At 48.9% G+C, this 25829-nt stretch overlaps 1 protein-coding gene across 2 annotated transcripts; it reads right to left on the reverse strand.

The window, feature by feature from the left end:
* Positions 1 to 258: 258 nt before the first annotated feature.
* SCAF1 (SR-related CTD associated factor 1) lies at positions 259 to 25597 on the reverse strand. 2 transcript variants are annotated; one of them, XM_081837592.1, is made up of 11 exons: positions 25435 to 25597; positions 21679 to 21836; positions 16872 to 16938; positions 14569 to 14696; positions 11900 to 12018; positions 11020 to 11132; positions 7026 to 10250; positions 5365 to 5447; positions 3239 to 3523; positions 1137 to 1265; positions 259 to 1027 (listed from the first exon to the last, which is right to left on the reverse strand). In XM_081837592.1, the coding sequence occupies exons 1-11, from the start codon at positions 25580 to 25582 to the stop codon at positions 851 to 853; spliced, it is 4632 nt and encodes a 1543-aa protein (XP_081693718.1). In that variant the 5' UTR covers positions 25583 to 25597; the 3' UTR covers positions 259 to 850. The 2 variants fall into 2 exon arrangements, with proteins under 2 accessions (XP_081693718.1, XP_081693719.1); XM_081837593.1 differs by lacking the exon at positions 25435 to 25597 and adding an exon at positions 25358 to 25379.
* Between the last annotated feature and the right edge of the window lie 232 nt (positions 25598 to 25829).

Consider the following 25829-nt stretch of genomic DNA (forward strand, 5'->3'; position numbering starts at 1 on the left):
ACATGACTGCTTATATAGGGGTGCAGAGATGCAGTTGCCCCTCAGAATAGGGCAGGGAGAGGGTTGCCATCTGTAAAGCAAGATTTTGCCCGATGCCTCAAGCACCCTTTAAAGAATAAAAAAACCAAAGCAGTTCTTGCACAAGGTAGTTGTAGCAACAAATGTGATCCATCTGTGTTCTGGGGGAGTGCACCCCCCCAAAAAAAGTACAGAGACACGCACACACCCTCACTAAAGGACCACAGAGACAGAGCTCGGTTTAGATGGCTAAATGCAGTTTTATGAAGAGAAAGGGGTGGGGGTGGGGAAGAGTATGGCAGACGAACTTACAACTGGGGGGAGGATGAGGGATGTGCTACCCGCCCAGTGTGGCAGGAAGCTGCCATCTACAGGCCGGCCACAGTACTGCTCTTTCATGACTCCTGACGGGAGGGAGGGAGGGCGAGAATAAAACCGTCAAATTAAAAACATGCTAAATGAGTAAAAACTAAGGTGGGTGGGGTGGAGGGAATAACATCCACCCATTTTATCATGGGGGTGGTGGGGTCTGGAGAGTGATGAAACTAAAAATTAGTTTCCCATCCTCTCATCTGTATTTACAGGGTAAAACACAAGTCGCTTTGTGGCTAAAACTGTTGAGTGTTGAGGGGCAGGTAGCAGATGCAGAAGAACCGCACTCTCCAAATGCCACCCTTCCCCAAACAAAGCGGGTCGCCCCAACCCCTCCCTTCCACACGCCCCACACACAGGAAAGGGAGCTGGGGGAGGGGGGGCCCAGCCAAGCCTATTTGCATAAAGAAGGGCCATTCTTTTTTATTCCCCCCCCCCCGGTGGTCAAGAGGGGGGTAAATCAGAGCGGGGGCATGGGCAAGCCAGACTTGTCCAGCCCCGCTATCTCCTTGGGGGGGCCTGGCTCCTCATCCATCTTGCGCCCGTGTTTTCGAAAGTACTTGTATCGCTGGACGTACGCCTTCACGAGGTTGTTCACTTTGACGGGGTTGATTTCGCCACTCTTGCTGTGGCAGATCTGGAAGAGAATTGGAGGAGGACAAAACAAAGAGTCAATACCTTTCCCCCTCTCGCCGTGGGCCTCCCCACATCCAAGTCTCCCGCGTGACCCCAGGAGCCTCTTTCACCTTGTGGACGGCTTTACGCAGGATGTCCTTGTATTCTTCCTTGGTGATCTCCTTCTTCTGGTAATAGGGCTTGATGGCCAGCTTCACTTCCTCCACTGCCCGTTCCTGTGTGTGGAGCTTTTTCAGGTACTGCAGTGGAACAGAGGCAGGAGAGTCAGCTGAAGCCGGGGAGGGGGGGCGCAAGGTGAAGTAAAGCTAGTTCTAAGGTATGTTGAGTGGGACGCGGGTGGCGCTGTGGGTTAAACCAGAGCCTAGGGCTTGCCGATCAGAAGGTCGGCGGTTCGAATCCTCGCAACGGGGTGAGCTCCCGTTGCTCGGTCCCTGCTCCTGCCAACCTAGCAGTTTGAAAGCACGTCAAAGTGCAAGTAGATAAATAGGTCCCACTCCAGCGGGAAGGTAAACGCCGTTTCCGTGCTCTGCTCTGGTTCGCCAGAAGCGGTTTAGTCATGCTGGCCACATGACCCGGAAGCTGTACGCCGGCTCCCTCGGCCAATAAAGTGAGATGAGCGCTGCAACCCCAGAGTCGGCCACGACTGGACCTAATGGTCAGGGGTCCCTTTATCTTTAAGGTATGTCGATGGCATGGCATAGGTGTGAGAGTGGGCTGATCAAGCCCTGCTCCTCTGTTGCTTGCAAGCAACGGTTCATTAGCCAAAATAGATACCTCTGTAAGAACATTCTTTCTCTTCCCCCAGGACAGGTGCTTTAAACCATCTATGGAGGGGGTCAAAGCACCTGTCCCAATATCAGGATTATGGACCATGGTCCACTGCTGAATATCTAGGAGAGGGCTTTAGCTCAGTGGTGCAGCATCTGCTTTCAATGCATGCAGAAGGTCCCGGGGTTCAACCCCTGTCACCTCCAGGTAAGGCTGGGAGAGATCTCTGCTGCCAATCCTGAACGAGATGAGCCAATGGTCTGACTTGGTCTAAGGCAGATTCTCACATCCCTGGTGATGTTAGCTAAAGGGACCCCTGACCATTAGGTCCAGTCATGGCCGACTCTGGGGTTGCGGTGCTCATCTCGCTTTATTGGCTGAGGGAGCCGGCGTACAGCTTCCGGGTCATGTGGCCAGCATGACTAAGCCGCTTCTGGCAAACCAGAGCAGCGCACGGAAACGCCGTTTACCTTCCCACCGGAATGGTACCTATTTATCTACTTGCACTCTGACGTGCTTTCAAACTGCTAGGTTGGCAGGAGCAGGGACCGAGCAACGGGAGCTCACCCCATCGTGGGGATTCGAACCACCCATCTTCTGATTGGCAAGTCCTAGGCTCTGTGGCTTAACCCACAGCGCCACCAGCGTGCCTGCTGATTTTAGTGCTGGGCAACTGGCCTCAATCTGTGCTGCTTGGCGCAGAAGCGAGGAGCCTGTGGCCCTCCTGATGTTTCAGGACTCTCAAACTTCCGACATTCTGTAAGTAAGTTGGCCAGCAAGAAATCACTCAGAGTTAACTTTTAGCAAAACAGGAGCTGCACAGGAGTATCGGGCCTAATTAGCACAGCAACTCATCTCTGGTAGGGCTTACCCCAGGAGGCAGTTTTGGAGACTGAAGAAACCTGCACATTCCCACAGCTGCCTAAGTCTCCTCCTCTCCAAGGTCCTTCCCAATCTGAGACTACACCAATGCGCCTGCCTTTGCTCCTCCCACTTTTTGCCTCTCCTGGGAGACCAGGGGCAGGGGAGCTTGCCAAGCAGGAGAGGGAGACACCCTGTCTTCTTCACCAGTCTGACTAATCTCTGCCCTCCCTCCTCTCCTGTTTCTGGACTTCTTTCTGTCACAGACTCTCCCTGCTCACTAAACCGTTACCCCTTCAGCTTCTGAACCCTCCTCTTCCCTGTCTTCTCCCTCTGGCTGCTCACTGGCGTGGCACCACCACTCCCTGGGCTCTGAGCCTTCTTCCCTTGGGGGTTCCCCAGCTGGTACATCCCATCCTTCTTCTGTGTCCAGCCAGTCCATGACACAAACCCAGCTGGCATGGACAATGGTAGTTAGGGCTGATGGGAGCTGGAGCCCAGCAGCTTCTGGAGGGCACTAGGCTGGGGAAGGCTTGCCTTAAAGCACCAGCTGCTTCGTTCCAAAAACAACCCCAGCTCTTACCTTGTCGCTGTCTCCGCGCCCTTCAGAGCTGGTGCTCCCCAGATCGGTGCCAGAGGAAGAGGCAAATATGGCCGCCGAGGGAGGGCCTGACGAAGCCTGGCTCAACGTCCCAGGCAAGACTCCAGTGGGAGTGGTGGGGGTGGAGCCACAGCCTCCGAGAGGCAGGGAGCTCTGGAGCAGGTAGGAGACGGGCGGTACAGCCAAGTGCGAGGCAGGCGGGTGGGCCGGTGGTGCTGGAGGCTGAGGGGGGCCCAAGGAGGCAGCGGGCTTGGTGTGGGTCAGGATCTGGCAGGGGAAGGGAGGAGGAAATTGTTAAGACGGCATGCCATTGGCCTTCCATTTCTCCAAACTCAAGAGCTCGATGCTGGGATGCCACCCAGAAGCAATCAGGTAACTAGATGGGTATACCTGGCTGTGGATGGGACAGGGCGACCTGTCAATCACCCTTCCCTAAAAGATACCCCAATTGGGTGCAACTGCACACTGCAAAATCAGTAAGCAGGGCTGATGCTCCCTGTAAGAGCTTAGAGGAAGCTACACCTACCGGTGGCAGTTGAGGGAATAGTTACACAAGGCCTGAGGAACCTCTCTTTTGCTAAGGGCTGCATTTGTTTGGGGGCAATGTGTCAGGCACCCAAGCCAAAGTGTGTGGGGCCAGCTCACACTTGCCAGAGGTCTGAATGTGTTGGTTGCAGAGGGCGTTCCCTTCTCTTCCTATTCATTTTGCCTCCTCCTACCACCATTTTCCTCTATTGCCTTCTTTCTTTCCCCTTGAGGCTCACCCCAACCTCATGAAATTGGGCCTAGGACCATGTGTGCCTCACTCTTAGTGAAATAAACCCAACACCCTTTACACAGGGAATCTGCATTGCCAGATTCCCTCCACTAGCCTTGCCCCTGCTACAGCCACAAACACAACCTCCCCAAAGCTGATTTGTCCTCTCAGCCCAAACTGGGCATTGGAGACGCATTCAATGGGTCCTACAATGACAGCTAAACACCGGCATCACCACTCGAGCAGAACTTTCAAAGCAATACGACTTCCTCAGTGTCTTTGGATGGCTTTCAATTCAAGAAAAAGAGAAAATGACCAGACTTGATTTGGAGGAAGAGAAACCGGCTGCTGAATGTGGTGTAACAGCTGTACAACTCTGAAACACCACATGATTATGAGAGGAAGATCTAGTTGTCACTGATGCCGGGTGGGGGGGAACCCCAAACAACACATTCTGAGATTGGACAGAATTTACAACCCAATCGCCCAAGTATATTCTGAAAGCAAACCCAACTTTGCTTGCTGGGGTTTGTTTCCAGGTAAGTGGTTACAGGGCTAGAGTCTCTGTAGAGTAATGCTTGTTTATTCAAATAGGTGATATATTCACATCATCTCATTTTGCATATACCATGCTTTTTTTGTTGCTTTTTTAAAAAGCAGGTTCGCATTAAATTTGGGAACTAGTCTATCAAAGAGTAGAGGGGCAGAGGGAGGCCAGGAAGGACATGGCAGCCAGCTTGGGAGATGGAGAACCAGTTGTTGTCCTGGGGGAGATGAAGCTCCCATCTCTTCGCGCTGGGGAAGATAAAGCCCTCACTGTATGCAAGTCCTTTACCAGAAAACACCCATATACATCTAAGCTTGTCCCTGCTACTATGAGAACCAGGAATCTCATAATAATAATTATTATTATTTTATTTTTAAAAGGAAGAGCTGCAACTCTCACAAGTGCCAGCTTCTGTGCTAGACAGCACACCTTGCTTTCGTGAGAGTACACAGTGCTCTGGGCTTTGACACAACCCTTAAGTATGCAATGGTCATCTTTGTCTTGCCTTCCAAGAGGTTTGAACTTCGTCCCGTTTGTGTTATCAAGTCAGCACCACAACCTTCCACCTCCTGCCCTCCCCTCCCACATTATGGCTAGAAAGGAGTTTCACACGCATTCCCAGAAATAACAGTTGCTGCAGCCAGATCTCTTGGCTGAATTTAAGGTTTTTGTACTGAAAATGCTAGTTATGACTGTAACCTGAGTGCCAACACCCTGTGATTTTTGGGTAGACCAATCTCCGTTCTCTACACAATGAAAATGAATTGCAACAGCGGTTTTAACCATTTCAAACCTGCTCCGTACCTGATTGGTTGCTTGAATAAGCTCCTGTGCTTTTGCCCTGCTTGCAAGGTTGGCCTCTTCCATCTTGAAAAGCAGGGCAGTCACTAGGTTAAGAAACAAGAGGCTCAGAAACGGTTTCCCAAACAGGCATGGGGTGGGGGTGGAGAAGGGAGTGCAGGCGGACTCCTCACCCGATATACAGGCGCTCAAGTCCTGGGTTTTCCCTTATCAAAGAGGGGGGTGGTCTGTTCTATAATTCCATTCTCTCTCCCCTCTCTGCCCACTCAGCATGGAAAAACAGCACCGGGGTGAGGGGAGAAATAAACTTGTAACTGAGATGGGGTTAAACATCCTATCACTGCCCAAATTCAATCCCACCCCTAGGTGCTCTTTAAAATATGCGGATCTCCTACAACACCTATAGTTAAGGCTTTTACACTGCTCTGCAGAGTTTAAAAACACAGATGCACTGAAAAATGAAAGCAGATCTATGAAAAGGGCTGTGCTCCTTGGCTCCAACTGTTAGCAGAGCTGGGAAGGCACAAGTTCCAGGTGCCTTTAGGGCAAAATGACATACACTCAGAAGCATGTACTTTCCTTATGTGATTTCTCATGCTGGTAAAGTTCAGATTTTTAATGACTTGGGAACTTTTGGTCGCACAAGTTATGGCTGAAGAGAAACACTTCATACCACCGCCCCAGTCCTCTGAATTTTTACCCTTCACTGGATGAGCAGTGCAGAATTTCAGGCTTTTATCGACAGCCCCAAGAAACATAACAAAAAGGTTGTGAAGACTGTGGCTGCATTCAATATTTTGTGCGTGGACAGTGAAGTTTTGTGGCGACCTGGACTTAACACTGGTTTAATCCTTCAAGACGCAGCAGTCTTTGGATATCTGGAGGTCTGTCATGCAGTAAACAGAGCAGACTTAGGCCCTTGGTCGCTCCAGAGGATCAGAACCAACAGGTGAGAATTGGGAGGGAAGCAGCTATCAGCTAGACGTTATGCTGATAGCGGTCCAAAATGGGAAAAGGCTTGCCTTGGGAGGCGGCAAACCCTCCTTTAGTGGAGGCATTTAAGCAGCTCTTGGTGGGCACCTGCCAGGGATGATGCACTTGCATCGTGCGTTGAGCAGAGTGGCGGAAGAGGTGGACTCTGAGATCTCTTCCAATTGTATGGGGACACAAAGGAGGCTCTACCTTCTAGGCAAGGACGGGAACAGCTTCCATAAGGCAAAGATCCATCAAGGAAAAAAATCAATGCCATTATGGCATGCAAGCATTGCAGGGGTCTGCAGCCATATTCAGATTCATACTACAACCACCAATGGCTGTGCTTTGGTAAAAGGGAGAAGAGGGAAGGGATACCTGGCCCTCGAGACATTTTCAAAATGTGTTGATATGTTTCTGCTTCATTAGGATTTTGTTGTTTTGCATTGTGTTGTGTTTTAGCTTTGCTTTAGTTTTTCAGTTTCACTCTGTGTGTGTGTGTGTGTGTGTGTGTGTGTGTGTGTGTGTGTGTGTGTACACACACACACATACACAAACGCAAGTTATTTTTGTAACCTGCTTGGAAACTGTTTTAGTATTAAGCAATGTAGCAATGCGTTAATAAAGACCAATGAGCAGGGCTCCACAAAAGCACTCCCTCCTCCCTTCCCTGGCCCCATCCCAATACCTACATGCCAACACGCCACTGGTGCAGTCTACCCCACCCTGCAGGTTCCATGACATGGGGGCCGGTGGCTGGGGCAAGCTGCGAGGTGGGTGAGGAGGTGGCTGCAGCGGCTGTTCCTCTTTGGTCTCGGACAAGCTGTCGGCTTCCGGCTCGTCTGCTGGCACCCTGGGAGGCTCGACGGGGGGCTCCTCAGGAAGGAAGGAGACATCGGGCGTCTTGCAGCTGCTGTCCACCGTCTGGGAGTCGGGCGTGAGCTCCTGGCCTGGAGCCAAGGGCTGCGGGCTGGGTGGTTTGGCGGTGACCTCCGATTTCTCCGAACCAGACCACGAGGGCTCCTCCTTGACCCTCAAGGGGCTGCTCGCGCCTTGACTGCAGCTGTCGGCTTTGGATTTCTTCAGCCCAGTCTTCACCTTGAGCTTCTTCTTCTTCTTGGGCTCGGAGGCACCCTTGGGCTTGATGCCCTTCAGCTTCTTCACGCCCATCTTGGCCTTCAGCCCTTTGACTTTCTTGGGTTTGAACCCTGGCTCCTTGACGTCGGCCATCTCTCCTTGGCCGGCTGCCGAGGCACCAACCATCAGCACCTTCTCCTCCGACTTGAGGAAAGGAGAGCGGCTCTCCTTGTCGCGGCTGAACTTCACACCGATGGAACCCACCTCCTTGACCGACGTGGTGCTGCTGACCCCTTCGCGGATCAAAACAGCCACCTTGGACTGGAGCTTCACCTTCCGGCCTGAGCCCAACTTGCCACTTTCCTTGTGGCTTCCAGCTTTGATCTTTTTCCCAGTCTTGTCCCGATCCGGCCGGGCCTTTTTCTCCACTTTGGGCAACTCCTGCTGTTCGGAACAGGGCGGTCCCTCCTTCAACTTTTTTTTGTACTTATCGCGGGCACCAGGCCGCTCCTCCAGGTAGGCCCTCTTGCGCTCTTTCTCCTTAGGAACCTTCTGCTTGATGTCCTCCTCCGGCCGCTTGTCCTTGCGGGACGGGACCACGTCCTCCTTGGCCGCTAGCCGCCCCCCGCCCGATTTAGATTCCTCCGCGGGCTCGCGGTCCGAGAAGCAAGCATCGAAGCTCAGCCCTTCGGAATCGTAAAGGACTTCCCGCTTAGCTCTCTCCGGCGTCTCCAAGAGCCCTTCCATTTTCTCCTGCTGGTTGACCGTGATGGTCCTCTTGATGGTGAAGAGGTCATTGTCGTTGAGGTCCTGGATCGATGGGGGCACCACAGTCCGTGCATCTCTACGGCGTTCCATCAGGACCTTCTCAGACTTGGGCTCCTCCTGCAGGTGCACCTCCCGTTCCTTGTCCTTGGACAACCGATGGGAAGGGTGCTTCTCCCGCGAGTGAGACCGGGAGCGTTTCTTCTTCTTCCTGCCACCATCCCCCCGATGTTTCTCTTTGTGCCTGCTGCGATGGGCACGGCTGCTGCTGCGCGACCGAGAGCGCCGGCCACGGCGCTTCTCCTTCGACTTTGATCTCCTGCTCTTGCGCCGCTCGGCAGAGGTATGGGAGGAGCCAACTGCAGACAAGCTGGTGCTGATCGACGGCGACCAGGACCGGGAGGCTCGGTGATGTGAGCGGGACCGTGAAGCCCTGTGGTGCGAATGCCGGCGCTCCTTGGATTTCGAGCGCGATTTGGATTTCTTCTTGGGGTTCCATGGGGACACGTAGGCCTCCTTGGTTTTCGAGGCCTTGCGCTCGCGAGACCTTTTGCGCTCCCTTTTCGATTTCTTGCAGGAGCCGGAGCTCGATCCGGAGTGAGACTTGGAGGCAGGGCGCTTGGGGGCTGGCGGAGGTGGCGGTGGCGGAGGCAGGGGCGAGGGGGCCCGATGATAGCGTTCTCGTCGCTGGGTCAGAATCTTTCTCCTCAAGTCCACGCCCTTCCAACGGGGGTCAGGCTGGCTCTCGCTGAAGTCGATCTGTAGGGCTCCCTCGTCATCTGAGTCGGCGTGCAGCGACAGGAAGTCGTCTCCTTCGACCACCCGCAGGGTGCGCTGTTCGGCAGGCCGGCACCTGCTCCGGAAAAGTCGAATGGGGCTATAGCGCTCATCCTCTGGCTGGACAATCTCGCCTTCCTCAATTTCCGAGTCGCCGCCACCACTCCCGTCCCACTCCATGGATGACCGGCGTCCGGCCCGATGATGCCCACCTCCTTTGGATGTCTTCTCGCCACTCCTCAGCTTGGCGTTTCCAACAGTCACCACCTCCAGGGACACTTTCCCTTCCAGCTGCGGCTTGGTTTCAGCATCCAAGCGTCCTTTAGGGGCCAAGTCTACCACAAAGACCCGGCGGCGTGGCTCAGGGGCTTTAGCTTCCACCTGCTCTGAAGGAAGCTCCTCAGGCAGAGTGGAATCGGCACCCGGGGGTTCTTTGCCCTCGGGAAGCTCAGCAGAGCAGGCTGCCTCCGTTTCGTAATCCCTGCCAGCTTCCACCTCTGGCTCAGAATCTTCCTGCCCTTTGTCCGAGCTGGGGAAATCTTGGCTCAGGCTGTTTTCGTCGTAGATCCCAGCCAATGTTTCTGAGATGCGACTGATGCTGTGGGACATGTCCGGAGGGTGTTGGTCGTTGTCGTCTTCATCGTCGTCCTCATCTTCGTCATCCTCCTCGTGCGAAGGGGTGCTGATGGAGGAACTGGGGTTAGAGCCCGTGGGGTCAAAGGGGTCGTACTTCTGGTCATGCCGCCCACCCTCTGCCTCTTTGTGGGGAGAGTCGCCAAAGGCAAAATCACCATTGAGGTTATCCTCATCGGTCGGGTGGAAGGGATCATAAATATCTAAGTCCGGGGAGCGCATTGGGGGGCAGGGGTTTGAAGAGTCGCCGCCACCTTCGCCCGGCAGGCCCTGGTGGCAGGAGATTGATGACGACGACGAAGAGCAGGATGATGAAGAAGAGGTGCTGGAATCGGCCTTGTCCAAGGAGTTGGCGGGAGGTGGCTGGGAACGCTGCTGGGATTCAGATTCCCGGCTGGCGGCGCTCTGCGGGCGCTGCTGCCCCCCGCTGGATACCCCCATGCCAGTACCCAGAGTCATGCCCAAGCAAGGTGAAGGAGAAGTCCTGTCTGCTTTAGGGGACTGCGAAACTTGGCTCCTGGCTAAAAGAGAAGTCCAAGGAGCCAGGTCCATTACAGGCAGAGTTCTGTGTGAGTCCAGAGGATAAGGCTGCTCTGAAAGGGAACGGTGGCCAAGGGGACAGGCGTTGCTTCCTCTCCAGCAAGGTGCAGATAATCCAAGGCAGGCTGCAGGGAGCAAAAATGGAAATGGTTAGGCGTGCACTCAAATTTGGAAGACGACGGGAATTTTATCACATTCCACAACTGGTGCTTCACAGGAGTCAGGGTTCCGATATTTCCAATTCTGCTGCTATCAACTGGGTATAAGCCTCCGATAGCATACAGTACTCCATTAGCCAGTAGAGGCATCCAGCCCTGGAGCTGCCTAAAGCTGTAGCCAGCAACTTCAGAGTCTCAGTCCAAATCTCAAGCTACAGAGACCTGTTTCCACCAACTGCAGGATTTATCCTCACCATATCTGGGCTCAAGCTTGGCAGAAAGGGAGAGGTGCTATTGCAGGGGACTGCCAGCAGATCATATGGGGGCAGGATTGAGCAGCGGAGGTGGGGGGGTCTCCTGAAAAACGAGTATCTTTGTGGGTCCTGCGCCTAAGAGAAACTGGGCTGGAGCACTTGAAAAAGAGGATCATCTGTCAGCACATACACAATTATGAACGGGCTGGGGGAAGAGACCCAACACTGAAAAGAAACTGTTTTACTACCCTAGCGCCAAGTACGGCAGCCCATGTCTCCCTGCTACGTATAAGATGGCAGGCTCTGGATGTGCAAGACACGGAACTTGCTGAATGGCACTGCCACCCTGGATCTTGTTAATACATCCTGCCTGAACCCCTCTCTATGGTTTACCATAGAATGTAGTTTCCATCCTAGAGAGTCACGCCTGCATCCCTTTCCTCATCTGTCTCATTTTTTCTCGCATATGTGCAGACACCCACCAGACTTCTGCATCCTCCAAGACAGATTTCTTCTCAAGATGCCAGACAAGGCACCCACATCCCCCAGCCGCACCTCAGCCACCAGCTCCACTTCTTCCATATCTTCATCCCCGCTGTTGAAAGAGACAAAAAACAGAATTAGGAAACGGATCCCGCACCGGCGACCCAGAGATCCCAATTTCCAGCGTGGCATTCTAAGCCAGCCTTTTCCCAACCTGTTGCCCCCTAGATATTGGACTCCACTTCCTGCCAGCATGGGCAATGATCAGAAATAAGGGAAGCATTATTGTGGTCTGCACTAAACTCCACTGACTTGCAGGCATAATTCAAGGCATTTCAATCCCACGTACCTTAGAAATTTGTCTCGTTCCCTCTGGTCCACTGTGATCCCTAAGCTCTGCTTGACAGTGTCTAAATCCTTGAGGGGACCTGGGTCATGATCCAGCAGCTTCTCCCCCTTAGCTGAGCTCCCTTTCCACAGGGGACTGCACAGAAGTAGCAGTCAATACTATTCTATTTGCCAGGGCAGTAGCTCATGAGAGCCCCTTTTCTGCTACAAAGCCATTTGGCTTCTGCAATTTCCCCTCCTTCTGCAAAACTGCACTCAGATTTAATTCCCAAATTCCTAAAAAGGATACTTTGATACGTGCATTTTACTGCTTGGCGCACTTCTGAATTAAATTTGCCAACAGGCTTATGTTCCTAAAAGCCTCGTTATTACCGTTATCCTGCCAGCTGTGCAGCTCCGATGTTTTACAGAACTTCTACTGAATAGTAGAAATTTCAGAGCTTTTACTGTGAAGCTCTAGACTGCAGCCACAAGAATGGGCACTTGTCCTCCCTGAGATGGAGATGGTTGCCCTATAGGAGTCCCACTTACTAAACTGCCTGAGATCCTACGGAGCTCTCTACTCCCTGCGGCAAATGGTAAGTCCACTCCAGGTAGTCACAGACTCCAGCCAAGTCAGGCACCACACCAGAAGAAGGAGCCTCAAGGACCTGGAGGAAGGAATAGGAAAATAAACAAGTGCTGAGTAACTGGGACCCTCTGGTTATATATGCTAAGGAAGAATCAGGCAATGCTGGGAACTGTCATGGGGTGATAGCCAACAAAGTCATTTTCAGAGCAGACTTATATTGTTAAAAAAACAGTGGATGCAAGTTGTTTAAGTTCACTGACCTAATGGGTCTACTTTGAAAATGAATAATGTTACTTATCATCCACATATTTTATGTCCTTTTGAATGGTATGAATTATATGATAAAGAGTAAATTAACAGGAATTGTGTGTGTCTTGTCTCCAGTTAAAGTACCAATTTACCAAATATAACAATCGTAACTGAACATGGGGCTGTTAACACCAAGGTTGCAGGTTTGATCCCTGTATGGGACATCTGCCATATTACTAGATTGCAGAGGGTTGGACTAGTTGACCCTCAGGGTCCCTTCCAACTCAATACAGTTCTATGAAATCAAAATGAACTGAGTTTAACAACTATATGTACTTTGTAGTCAAATCATATTCTCACTTTGTAATATTTTCTCTTTTTAACAGAATTTTGTATTTTTTAGTTTTTTTGTACAGTGGTACCTCAGGTTAAGTACTTAATTCATTCCGGAGGTCCGTTCTTAACCTGAAGCACCACGTTAGCTAATGGGGCCTCCTGCTGCTGCCGCGCCGCCGGAGCCCAATTTCTGTTCTTATCCTGAAGCAAAGTTCTTAACCTGAAGTACTATTTCTGGTTACAGATAGGTAGCCGTGTTGGTCTGCCATAGTAAAAACAAAACAAATTCCTTCCAGTAGCACCTTAAAGACCAACTAAGTCAGTTCTTGGTATGAGCTTTCGTGTGCATGCACACTTCTTCAGATACACTGAAACAGAAGTTTCCAGACCCTTCTATATAGTGAGAAGGTGGGGAGGGGTATTACTCAGAAGGGTGGTGGGAATGGGTGATTGGCAGGCTCATCACAGCTATCTACCAATCACCCATTCCCACCACCCTTCTGAGTAATACCCCTCCCCACCTTCTCACTATATAGAAGGGTCTGGAAACTTCTGTTTCAGTGTATCTGAAGAAGTGTGCATGCACACGAAAGCTCATACCAAGAACTGACTTAGTTGGTCTTTAAGGTGCTACTGGAAGGAATTTGTTTTGTTTTTACTATTTCTGGGTTAGTGGAGTGTGTAACCTGAAGCATATGTAACCTGAAGCATATGTAACCCGAGGTACCACTGTATTCTTGGATAATGAGGATGATGATGGTAATTAGAAGAGCCCAGAAGGAGACAAAAGTTGGCGTCAACACACAGGCCAAGACCTTCAATTTCTCCTCTAAAGAATGCTGGGGAAAAACCACCATGACAGGCCCACATTCACAAAAGAAAACCCACAACTGTTCACAGATGAATCATCATCATCATCATCTTACAGTATTCATATGCTGCCTTTCCACAGCTGAAACTATGCTCAAGGCGGATTACAACATGACACGATTTACATAATTACAAACATAACAGAAGTCATAAACAACAAGTAAAACACATCAAAAAGTACACAACCTAATGGAAACAATTTCCAGATAAATCGTAAGATCTAAAACTAAAGATACAGTACAATAATAATATCAATAACAGCAACAGCTCTCTCAACACACACACACCCCCCGTAAACAATACTCCAGCCCAAAAATCTGTTCAACAGCTTCAGCTTTTGTAGCTGGAGTCAGTCAGCACTCCACTCTCCCAGGCCAGATGGGAACGGGCCAGTAAGGCAGGGGGCAGGTCATCCAGCGCTCACAGCCAAGATGGTCTCATTTAAAACAACACAGATAAAAATTAAAAACAATTTAAAAGAGGAGCCCTCGGTGCTAAGCAGCAGTCCTTAAGAGCCTGTCAGGCCCTGCCCCAAGCCAGGTGGAAAGAGGCAAGGGTGGGGCCCTTCAGGCCCTCAGCAGGCCCCATCACCGAAGACAGAAGATGAGCACACTATTCAGCAGAATTTATTTGCCCTGTAAGACCAAACCTGGGACGGGTGGCGCTGTGGGTTAAACCACAGAGCCTAGGGCTTGCTGATTAGAAGGTTGGCAGTTCAAATCCCTGCGACGGGGTGAGCTCCCGTTGCTCGGTCCCAGCTCCTGCCCACCTAGCAGTTCGAAAGCACATCAAAGTGCAAGTAGATAAATAGGTACCGCTCCGGCGGGAAGGTAAATGGCATTTCCGTGCACTGCTCTGGTTCACCAGAAGCGGCTTAGTCATGCTGGCCACATGACCCGGAAGCTGTCTGCGGACAAACGTCGCCTCCCTCAGCCAGTAAAGCGAGATGAGCGCACAACCCCAGAGTCATCCGCGACTGGACCTAATGGTCAGGGGTCCCTTTACCTTTACCTTTAAGACCAAACCCATGTGTAGTTGACCCCAGTGCATTAGGAATCTCCAGCAGTCACACTGTTTGGCCCTTGCACAGATCTGCAACGGAACATGCAAGCTTCCCAATGTTAACACGTTATAATAGGGATGCAGCTTTTACAATATGAAACTGCCAACATACCTCACCCATTGTGGCATTCCTATCGCAGGCCAGTGCAGGGTCCCCAGTTCCCAGCCAGGTACCTCCGAGTCCTTCGGATCTGGAGCTCTTGCACCATTTCCTCCGGCTTGTGTGCTTGCATTCAGCATCTGAAAAAAAAAGAGATGCAATGACAGCAAGAAGGAACCCACTAGAAAGGTATGACATGCCTGCTTTGCAGGGATCTAGTGCTCCTAAAAGCACCTGCACATGAACTATACAGGTAGCTGAAGTCTGCCATTACACAGCTCAAAGACGGGATGACTTCATTCTTTCGCTTTGCAAATTCTCATTTAAGAAAGAGTCCATACCCCAGACTGCTTATCACAAATAGTGAACGACCACAAATCTTAAGAGGATGCACTCTTTGCTTATGAGCACATTAAACGCCTTGCTAGATCAAATCAAGATCCTGTCCACGAGATCCACCAGAAATGGGATAGTGGCTCACCTGTAGGCCACAATCAAACTTCTACCTCAGTACTAAGGAGTCATGCACTGGGAATCCTTAGATCTTAGCTCGGTCATGAACTTGCTGGGTAAAGTAAAGGTAAAGGGACCCCTGACCATTAGGTCCAGTCGTGACAGACTCTGGGGTTGCGGCGCTCATCTCGCTTTATTGGCCAAGGGAGCCAGCGTACAGCTTCCGGGTCATGTGGCCAGCATGACTAAGCCACTTCTGGTGAACCAGAGCAGCGCACGGAAACACCATTTACCTTCCCGCTGGAGTGGTACCTATTTATCTACTTGCACTTTGACGTGCTTTCGAACTGCTAGGTTGGCAGGAGCAGGGACCGAGCAATGGGAGCTCACCCTGTCGTGGGGATTCGAACCGCCAACCTTCTGATCGGCAAGCCCTAGGCTCTGTGGTTTAACCCACAGCGCCACCCGTATCCCTAGAACTTGCTGGGTAGCCTGAGATAAATCAGTAAAGGTTGGTATGAGGAGGACTTTGAGCATTTAGTGAAAAGCATTAACAAGGACTACTAAGATCACATGAAACTTCCTCTAGACCAGTGGTGGCCAAACTTCAGGTAGAAACACTGCCAGTTAAAAGACAGTACTGAGCTAGATGGGCCAATGATTTGCCTCTGTCAGAGCAATGATGGCCAAACTTGGCCCTCCAGCTCTTTTGGTACTACAACTCCCATCATCCCTAGCTAACAGGACCAGTCGTCAGGGATGATGGGAGTTGTAGTCCCAAAACAGCTGGAGGGCCAAGTTTGGCCATCATTGCTCTGACAGAGGCAAACCATTGGCCCATCTAGCTCAGTACTGTCTTTTAACTGGCAGTGTTTCTACCTGAAGATGCCGGGGACTGAACCAGGGATCGGCTGCATGATGAAGACCTACATTGGCTCCTAGCATGTTTCTGAGCACAATTCAAAGTGTTGGTGCTGACCTTTAAATCCCTAAATGGCCTCGGTCCTGTATACCTGAAGGAGCGTCTCCACCCCCATTGTTCAGCCCAGACACAGGTCCAACGCCGAGGGCCTTCTGGCGGTTCCCTCATTGCGAGAAGTGAGGTTACAGCGAACCAGGCAGAGGGCCTTCTCAGCAGTGGCTCCCTCCCTGTGGAACGCCCTCCCACCAGATGTCAAGGAAATAAACAACTATCTGATTTTTAGAAGACATCTGAAGGCAGCCCTGTTTAGGGAAGTTTTTAATGTTTGATGTTTTATCGTGTTTTTAATACTCTGTTGGGAGCTGCCCAGAGTGGCTGGGAAAACCCAGCCAGATGGGTGGAGTAAAAATAATACGTTGTTGCTGTTGTTGTTGTTGTTGTTGTTGTTGTTGTTGTTGTTGTTGTTAGGCGCATTAAGCACCTATAATTTAGTTCAGGTTTTTTATTGGTGAACATTAGGCACCTTGTGGATAGACTTTTTTTTTTAAATAAATAAAGGAAACATGTGGCTTCAACTTAAGGCGAATGTGAATAGCTCAGTGGAAGAATACACCTGTTGGATGCTGGAAGTCCCTAGGTTCAATCCCTGGCGTCTCCAGGTAGGGCTGGGAGGGACCCTTATCTGAAACTCTACCAATCAGAGCAGACAACACTGAGGTAAATGGGCAACTGATGCAACTTGGTAAAAGGCAACTTCTCATTCTCCACTACTACTCCCCACAAAAAGCCCACATCCCTCAAGCCTGGTCTGAGATCTGCTATGTTCATGTTGAATTGTGATGTTCACAGCAGAGGCGCCTATTGTTGAAAGTGCAACTAATCCAACCAACGAACCCATCGGTCCCTTCACTCCTTGGTTTGTCTCTTGATTTTGAGTTACCTTTCTCACTGGCTGGATCTTGCAGTTCGCCCGGCAGGCCGCTGCCCACAGCTTGCTGCAAAGCTTTCTGCAAGGACAAAAAAAACCACACCTTAGCTCTTGCTGAGAAACATCCAGTACTGCAACTCCCAGAAGCCCAACTGAAAGTGACCGGCCAGCTTTCATGGCGGTCATTGGATGGGTTTGCACAGGGACAATCAATGGGGCAAGACTCAAAGGCTGAAACCAAGGCAGAAATCTTATACATGAGAACCTTGCAAAATAAAACAAAAACTGCCCAAGAACTTTGGAGATCTTGTTTCCAGCCTGAGCGCCACTTTAAGAAATGTCAGAACAATGATAACAAGCAAGCTATTAGACTACGATACTGGACATAAAGCTCACATTAAGGATGTTGTTAAATATACACATTGAGTGATGAATGGCTCATCATTAAAAAAGAACGATTCGCTAGAAACAGTGCAGGTTGTCAAAAATAAATCTTTCGTTGTCCAGAATTCATGTTACTGAGTATTTTTGATGACACCAATGTAAATATATTGTTTAAAAATGATTTATATATATGATCTTGGCAGTAAGAATAGTAACTGCAATTCAATGGAATTACATTGGATGCTTGGTATCACTAGCTCTCGAATATAGCTATAATAGAGAAAACTACACATAGCTGTAGATTTTGACAAGGACTACAACATTCAGTTTTTATACGATTTGACATTTCTTTATGACATATACAATGAAACCACCATTTTCAAGACAACAGGTCACAAGCCTGGCAAATCTGGAATTATACGTGATGATCTGATAACATTGATTGTCTTCACTTGGACTTTCAAGTGCCTATTCTATAATTTTGTTTTTTGTCTTTTAATTTTTGCCCATAGTTATCCCTGTTCTCTGTTTTATATACATTATAATATAATAAAAACCTAACCCAAAAATTGAACCTGACGGAGATGGATGATTTTTATTAAAACCAGACCTGCAAATTGCCACAAATGTGGGGCAAGTAGAAACCACCCCTAAGGAGCCAGCGTTGATCCAGAATTTCTCCTTTGTAGCTTTGTAGCCAGGACTTTTAAAAATTAACCAAAATCCATTGCATGTGGTCTTCTCTGCACTCAGATGTGCTTTCAGCACCCAAGACTGAGCCAATACCTTGAAGTTTGAACCCGAAGCCTTCTGCTTGGTTGTCACGGTCACCTGCCTCATTTATCTTGTGCCTATCCAATGATCCAAGATCCGGGTCTCAGCTTAATTAGTTGTGCAAGTTTGCAGCTGTAGGCTGTTTTTTCCCTTCCAGCTACATTCTTCTGCATGCCCCAAGGCCAAGCATCTTCTAATGTTTGCTCTTTATCTCTTAGGAGGAAAGGCTTCAAAAGATGCTTCCCGAGGGGTATAGCTCAGTGGCAGAGCATTTGACTGCAAAAGATGCTTCCCGAATGCATGTTGGTTCCAGACTTCCCTGTCCCTAGGACGTTTCTTTTAGAATTATCAATTAAGCGTATTAAATGCACAATGGGTGGCTGATAAAATAGGAAATCTCACCAAGTTTCAAGATGAGGCTTATTTCCAAGTAAGTGCACAGAGGATAAAAATCTAACTACATGAACTTAAACATGTCTGCAAGCAAGTCTTCCAAAAAGTGAAGCCCTGATGCTTTTTAAAAAAGTGATATTTTATCGAAGAATTTTCAACTATAAAGCATTTAAGTGATTAAAAAAAAAAAGCCACAAAATTGTGTAGGGGGGGGGGAGGGAGAGCATTATATGGATATATATGAAAAATACCCTAACCCACACATTATTTTATAAATTTTATATTATTACCCTAATACTAATGTAAATATTAATAGTCTACTACATTTTGTATGTAGAGCCCTAATGCTTTAAATGAATCTCTTTTTCTACTAACTTCTGTTCTGAGAAAAGTGAGACCCCTGGGGGGGGGATTAACCGCAGCAGAATTCTTACGAAGAAGAAAATATTGAGGTATCACACTACATATTGAAAGATTTTGTTCAGATGTTTTCCAGAAATACTACTGCTTGTGAAGAACCTAAGAATTAGTGTGTGATATACTGCTGTGTTCTACTGGTACTATTTAATTTCATTAAAAAGGTCATACTACTTTGTGAATGTCACACATCCAAGAGCTTTGTCCAAGTTTCCATTTGGACACTAAAATAATATATAAATGCCCTGCTATACACACTTTCCTGGGGTAAGCACCAATGAAAATGGTTCAGACTTCCTTTCAATCATATACAATATTGGGTTGCACATATAATGTCTGGGCAAAAAAAATATTATTCATTTTTGGCAAGAGCTGCTTATTACATCTTATTCTCTATTTTTCAACTCCTTCTACCCTCCAAACCCAAAACAGTTGTCTGAACCGTTATTTTTCAAGCTCTAAGACTAAGCGGACTGTTTTGCTGAAAGCTGGTTAAGCAAGAAGCCACATGTGTGGGCTGGCAAGTTTTACAATCTCTGTATCCTTATCTGCAAGGCCTTTTTTTTTTTAATGCTCCTCTACAGATTTTTCTTTCTTTCTGGAACGCCACACCAGCTGGCAGAACTAAACAAACAGTTCCACAGAACAACTGGCAAGCACCAAGAGAGAAGTTAAAAGAACAACGATGCGCAAGTGAGGGAGAGGTGGAAAAGAAAATGAAGAAATTATGGTTTCTGAAGTCAAATGTAGGACGGAAAGAAAGAAAAAATATTTACTTCAAGTAAATTCTACATGGCAGTGATGTGTACTTAAAAAAAACCAACAACATAGCAGCCTAAACATATTTCTGCAAGGAAAGCCTAATGATCGATACTGTTAGGGAGGAAGCAATGACTGACACAAATACAAAAAAGCCATGTGCAACCAGAAAAACACTTCACATATGGATAGAAATACGTATACAGGCAGTGACCATTTTAGGCGTGTTCAATTGTCCTGACATGCAGGTCTTTTTGGAACCAGAAGAGGGGAGAACAGGGCGGAGCGGGCTTATACAGAATCCCCATGCAAAATGATCTCTGCCTGTATTAGCTTAGTGTGGATACCACAGTAAACCATGGTTTTATCATGGCAGGAATGAGCTGCAATAAGCTTCAAATCGCACTCTACACACACTCTACACACAACATCAGCAGGAGGAAACTGAACTGCTTTCAATGCCAAATAACCCCCGTTTAGGTTTGGACATGACACTAAACGGGGGTTAATATTAACTACGATCTGTTGAAATAAGCGAGCTTCATATCTTATGAAGCTACCTTGTTTAACTAGCCACATTTAAGCTTAACCTAACACTCAAGACACAATCCTGAACTGTGGCTAACCGCAATCAAACACATAAGCTTCCAATTTCCTCCTTGTGTCTGCACCAGTGAAGAGAGGTGTAGAGGAAAAAGCATAAACCCAAAGCTTGTGCACATAATCATATACCATTGTTTATCACTACATTTGAATCGGGCAATTGTATGACAACCCTTTGGAATTTGGTGTTTGGGTTACAGAGGAGGCCACAATAGGAAAGGAAGTCTCCCAAAAACACAAGTGCGTGCACGGTCCTTTTGGATCTCAGCCCATATTAATTTTCATGTTTAGTAATTGACACAAAAGTAAACGAAAAGTTTTATTTTTAGGTTAAAAAACTAAGCAAGTCTAGCAATGTATCCAAATACATGCAAGTAGATCTATGAAACTCTTTCCATATTATGAAAGCAAGAGTCAACTTAACAGACTGCTTTCTCTGTGGAGGGTGAACCTTCTCATTGTGAGGCTGCCTCGTTTTTCAGTATCCACTCTCTCTTTACTATTGCCCAGCAGACTTATTTCACATGGAAACTATTTTGTGCTGAGATACGTTGTGGTCATAAAAATTTGTGGACGGGACTCCTATACAGCACCTTGAAAACGGTAGAGGAAGGGGGTTAATGATATGAATTATGCTTCTGCATGATAATGATTCTCATTTATCTGCAGTGAGCCCATTCACAATGTCCATTAAACTTGTTTTCAGAATAAAAACACATCATTCAAGATCTCCAGCCTTGCTATTTGTCCAGTATCTTTAACAAATGGCTGTTTGGCAGCTATCAAAAAAAGTGTGTAAACAGGTTGAGTGAGAGCTCTTGCTTTTTAGGAGGATGTTAGTCCCACATTCTCCGAACTTCATTTTCAGATTCCTGTGGCTGTAGTTGACTGTGTAGAATAGGGGAGGGCCCTCCATACACTGTCGGGACTACAATTCCCATCATGCTTGACCACTGGCCATACTGGCTAGGGCTGATGGGAGCTGGGGTCCTTCTCACTGCCCATTCCTGATCCAATGGCAGAAAGCCACTCAGTCCAATGCCAACTGTGTCACCTCTTCCAGATTGCCACAACCCCTTCTTGGTGTATTTCAGTAACGTGCCATGTACATCTTTAATCAATACATCATTTCAGTACTTGCTACATGCTCATAAAGGGGTTGAACTGGAAAATACACTGGACTAACTTTTGTAAGAAAGAAGCAGGGGAGAGAATCTCCAAATACCCAACTGCTTACTTTGCATATGTTAACTTAACTGTCCTGCTTTCGTAAACTCGTCTGCATCTACAAAGCAGCACAATGCGGAAATACAAATGAATCCTCTGAGCAAAACCACCACTAATGGCTCAAAATGGACCTATTATTTGTGCTCAACCTGGGAACCACAGGCTTCCCAGCAAGAACTATTCATTCGAAATATAAATATCAAGCAATGCCTATGCCCATCACTCCAGCCCACAACCCCGTGAGAAACTGAGCAGTCATTACCAGAATGATAGCTTGGCCAGCACAGAGGGCACCCGATTGGTCCCAATCTGCATCAAGAGGAGGTTCATTGGCTGGCTTCTCGCCACCTCGTGCAGGATCCTCCCTTACTGGGGGGCGTCGATTCTCCTCCTCTTCCATGTCTGCAGGAGCTGCAAATCCTAGATATTGACGGAGTGAGACATTAGCGACTGACAATCAGTTTCTGACCTACCTATCCTCTTCAGATACAACTAGACTAGATGAAATAAAGTCCCTTTGCATAGAACTCTGAAATCTGGACACCCAGTCTGCAACAAGTCCCCATCCCACCTTCTCAATACCTCATGCTCCTCCAAGAGAATTCAGGATTTGCAAGGCTGCCAGCCCATGTTTTGATCCGCCAGAGCCCTTCTTCTTTCACAGAAAACTCTGCCTGCTCCCACTGCTGCAACACGGGATCTAGGTCTCCACTGTCCATAATTCAGCTAAGCAACAAAGGGAAGAGGGGCTGGGATTGAGCAGGTAGCAACTGGCTTTCCGTAAAAACTACCGTATTTTTCGCCCTATAGGACGCACCGGCCCATAGGACGCACCTAGATTTGGGGGGGGGGGCGGAAATAAAGGGGAAAAAATTATTTTTCCCCCCCCAGATGCGGGGCTGGGGCGGGGGAAGCCCTCCGCCAGCCTCCAAAACAGGTCGGGAGACAGCAGGATGGCGCGCTGCGCCTCCCCGCTGTCCCCCAAGTTTGCGGGGCTGGCGACGGGGAGGAGCAGGCTCCTCCCCCCCCAGCCTTCTAACCAAGTTGGGGGACAGCGGGATGGCGGCGTTCCGCCTCCCCGCTGTCTCCCGAGCTTGTGGGGCTGGCGACGGGGAGGAGCAGGCTCCTCCCCCCCCCCAGCCTTCTAACCAAGTTGGGGGACAGCGGGATGGCGGCGTTCTGCCTCCCCGCTGTCTCCCGAGCTTGTGGGGCTGGCGGTGGGGCTCTCCTGAAGCCTGGAGAGCGAGAGGGGAAAAGTGCGTTCTATAGGGCGAAAAATACGGTATTTCAGTGTTCCAGTTATGCCTTTCTAATTGTTGCCCAATGGAAGTAGCTAAAACGCCATGGCAGCATATAAGCCATTTGCCTCACCTGAGGTTTACATATTTGAATCAGTAAGACAGCACCTAAGTCAGGCTCAGCCAGAGGAAAGGCCTCCTACTGCACAGCGAGATCACAGTCTCCTGCCAGCACTCCCTTTGAGAAGGGAAATGTTCCAGGTTATTTTCTGAGCCAGCTTCAACACCAAGAAAGCAGCTCGGTTTCATATCCTGTTTTGTGAACCAAATAGGTAATAAACATAATACTAAAAGAAGAGTGTACGCGGGCATATCTAAAATTACTTTTGTTTGTGTGGAGCAGTGTGCTCTTAAGTGAAGATAGTGGGAGAAGCGAATACAGTGATTGCAGTGTCCTTAAGATCGACAATGATAATGTGCTAGAACCCCGCTGATTAGCTGATTTATAGTTCAATACATTTAAGCATTTGCTTATTTTAAAATAAAGTTGTCATTATACGTTTAGCCTGTTAGGAGCCAAGTATTCTAAGTTCCTTTCCACCTACACCAAGAATGGGGTGGCCGTCCAGTTATTGATGGACTCCAACTCACGCAGGCCCAACCAGCATGGCGAGAGGTCAAGGATGATGGGAGCTGTAGTTCACCAATATCTGAAAGGCCACATATTTGCCATCCCTGAGTCTGACTTTCACCCAGTAAATTCCCCCACTTTCTAATCATCACAGATCACCCACCCACACATAAATAATTCTTCTCTGCTGCACCATTCTTTCACAAGAGCTGACTCTCTAAGTTTTATAAACCCTGATCCTTATCTTATCTTCTCAGCTCAGAACACTAGTGCCTTCCCCACCATTCCTAGTCTTAAATAATTTCCTTTCTAATTTCCTTTCTAATAAGAATGAACTTGAACAGCATCAGATGTTGAGGCTGTCCCAAGACATAGAACTTTGGTAGAATGACCAGGATCCAGGTTCGAAACTAGTAGAATGTTGGTTTCTTTGGGAGATCTGCAAATCCTAGATATGTGGCGTGTGTGAAGGTATGTACAACCGTATTTTCTAGTCTTAAGTAGGTATGGATAAATGAGACTTAAAAAGACCTGTTAATCCTCAATCCCCTATTTACCTAAACAATTATTCGGTTAAATTGCACAATTTTGTGCTAGATTCTAAATACTAACAGACCCAAAAGACAGGTAAAGTTTTAAGCATAGAGTGTTAGAAGCAACCTTTCAGATCATCTGCCCAATCCTCTGCTTCAGACATTCTACGTCTAAAAATTGCTATTAAATTGCTTATCCAACATTTCCTTAAAAACCTTCCATCAATCCTCTGCCACCCACCTTCTCACCACATGGCACTGAAAAACCTTCCCATTCTTATTTTTCCATTTGGAACCTCACAATTCTCCTGTCATTTCACCTGACATGCCGTTCCATCAGCTTACCAACCAAGATCCCACAGCCCATTGATGACACCACATTTGGGCAACCCACGAGCCTTCTGTGCCATCTTCAGCCACAAAAAGCACCCTTAAACCATAGCCGCATCTCAGGTCCACAACTCCTATTGTAGAATTTACCTGACCATCAACTGCTGGCAGCTCAGGGATAAAGAGGCTATGTTTTCCGTGCAAAAGGTCCTAGGCTTCAGTCCTCTGGCAACTCCAGTCCAAAAGTAACGGACAATGAGAGAAAAAAAATCCCTGCCTGCGATTCGAGAGATTCTCTCAAGAGTAGACAACGCTATGTCAGGTGTCCAAACATTTTGTCCCGGAATGACGAGATAAATTCTATTTAGTCTAACTGATGTTATCCAGTTCCCTTTCCCAGGGTCAAAGCAGCTCCTCCTTACCCAAGTGACACAAGAAAGGACCTTGACTGCCACCAACAACCCCAAATGAACCCCCATCCGTCTCTAAGCCATACTAAAACAACCCCCCCACCCATCTTCTTCCACATGCCTCAAACCCCTCTGCCACCCGTTTCCCTCCATGTACAGCCCCAGAAGCAGGCCCACACCCCCTTGAATGCCCTCTTTCCCCCTTTCCCAGGGGGTGCAAACAAGCCCTATCCGCTGCCTGTATATGTGGGGATGTGGGGGGGAGCGCCAAGCCCCACTGACCCCAGCAGCACTTCTCCTCAGGTTAAGTGGGCGCAGGATGGATGCCGCCCCACAAGCATCGCTTCCCCACAGATCTCCTCACAATACCCCCCCCAAATACTGTTTTAATACCAAAACAAGACAAGGCACGGTTCTCGGGGCCGCCCCCCCCCCCACGACAGCTGCCCCTCCTTTAAGGCTTACGGGAATGGCCTCCAAGCCAAAATGAACCCACCCCAGCCCAGCCCCCGACCAACCCGCCGCCCCCCCCCGACCCCACATCACGTCCTTAAGGGGCGCGCTCCGAGGCCTTCTCCGCCCGTCACCGCTACTTTAAAACAACCGAACACCCCCATTATTATTATTATTATTATTATTATTATTATTATTATTATTACTGTATTATTTTTTTAAAGCCCTCGCCCCTGCATTGCGTACACTTATTATTCGCCTCCCCCCCGCACACAAACAGACTCCCGGCGCAAATAAAATAAATAAATATATGTATACAACACACTTTTTTTTTGCACACACATACATACACGCGCGCTCGCACACCAGCCCCGCGAAAGACCCTTCGGCCAGCAGCCCCTCCCGAGCCATTGCCATAATTACCCAGCTCCACCGGGAAGCTAGGCCTTTCCGCCCGCCCCCCTTCAACCCCAGAGGAGGAGGAGGAGGAGGAGAAAAGGAGGAGGCGCGGCTGCTGCCGCTGCCGCCGACGCCGCCGACACTGTCCGGGCCCGGCCTCTGCGGCAGCCATTTTACTCCGCTCGGCTCCGCGGCGGGAAGGGCGGGGCCTCCGAGAGAGGGCGGCCCCCGTGGCATTCTGGGAGATGAAGTCCGCTCCCGGAGAACCCCTCGTAGAACGCGGCGGAGCCCAGGACTCCAACGACCAGAATGCCTCGAGGCGGCACGGGAAAAAGGGGCGGGGTGGGTAGGGAGCGCGCAGGGCGTGATGGGGGAGTAGTTTGCGAGCTGCTCCTCTGACGGGGCTTGCATGGAGCAGA

Source organism: Podarcis erhardii, assembly GCF_964252035.2.
Source record: "Podarcis erhardii genome assembly, chromosome: 13".
Taxonomy (NCBI): domain Eukaryota; kingdom Metazoa; phylum Chordata; class Lepidosauria; order Squamata; family Lacertidae; genus Podarcis; species Podarcis erhardii.

Bases quoted from the DNA above. Each gene is read 5' to 3' on its own strand.
- SCAF1 (XM_081837592.1), bottom strand. From the start codon at position 25,582: ATGGCTGCCGCAGAGGCCGGGCCCGGACAGTGTCGGCGGCGTCGGCGG. The intron at 16,939-21,678 runs GTAATGACTGCT...TTGTCCTTGCAG, and splicing joins CTGGCCAAGCTATCATTCTG to AAAGCTTTGCAGCAAGCTGT. The intron at 12,019-14,568 runs GTATGTTGGCAG...TCCTTCCTCCAG, and splicing joins GGAATGCCACAATGGGTGAG to GTCCTTGAGGCTCCTTCTTC.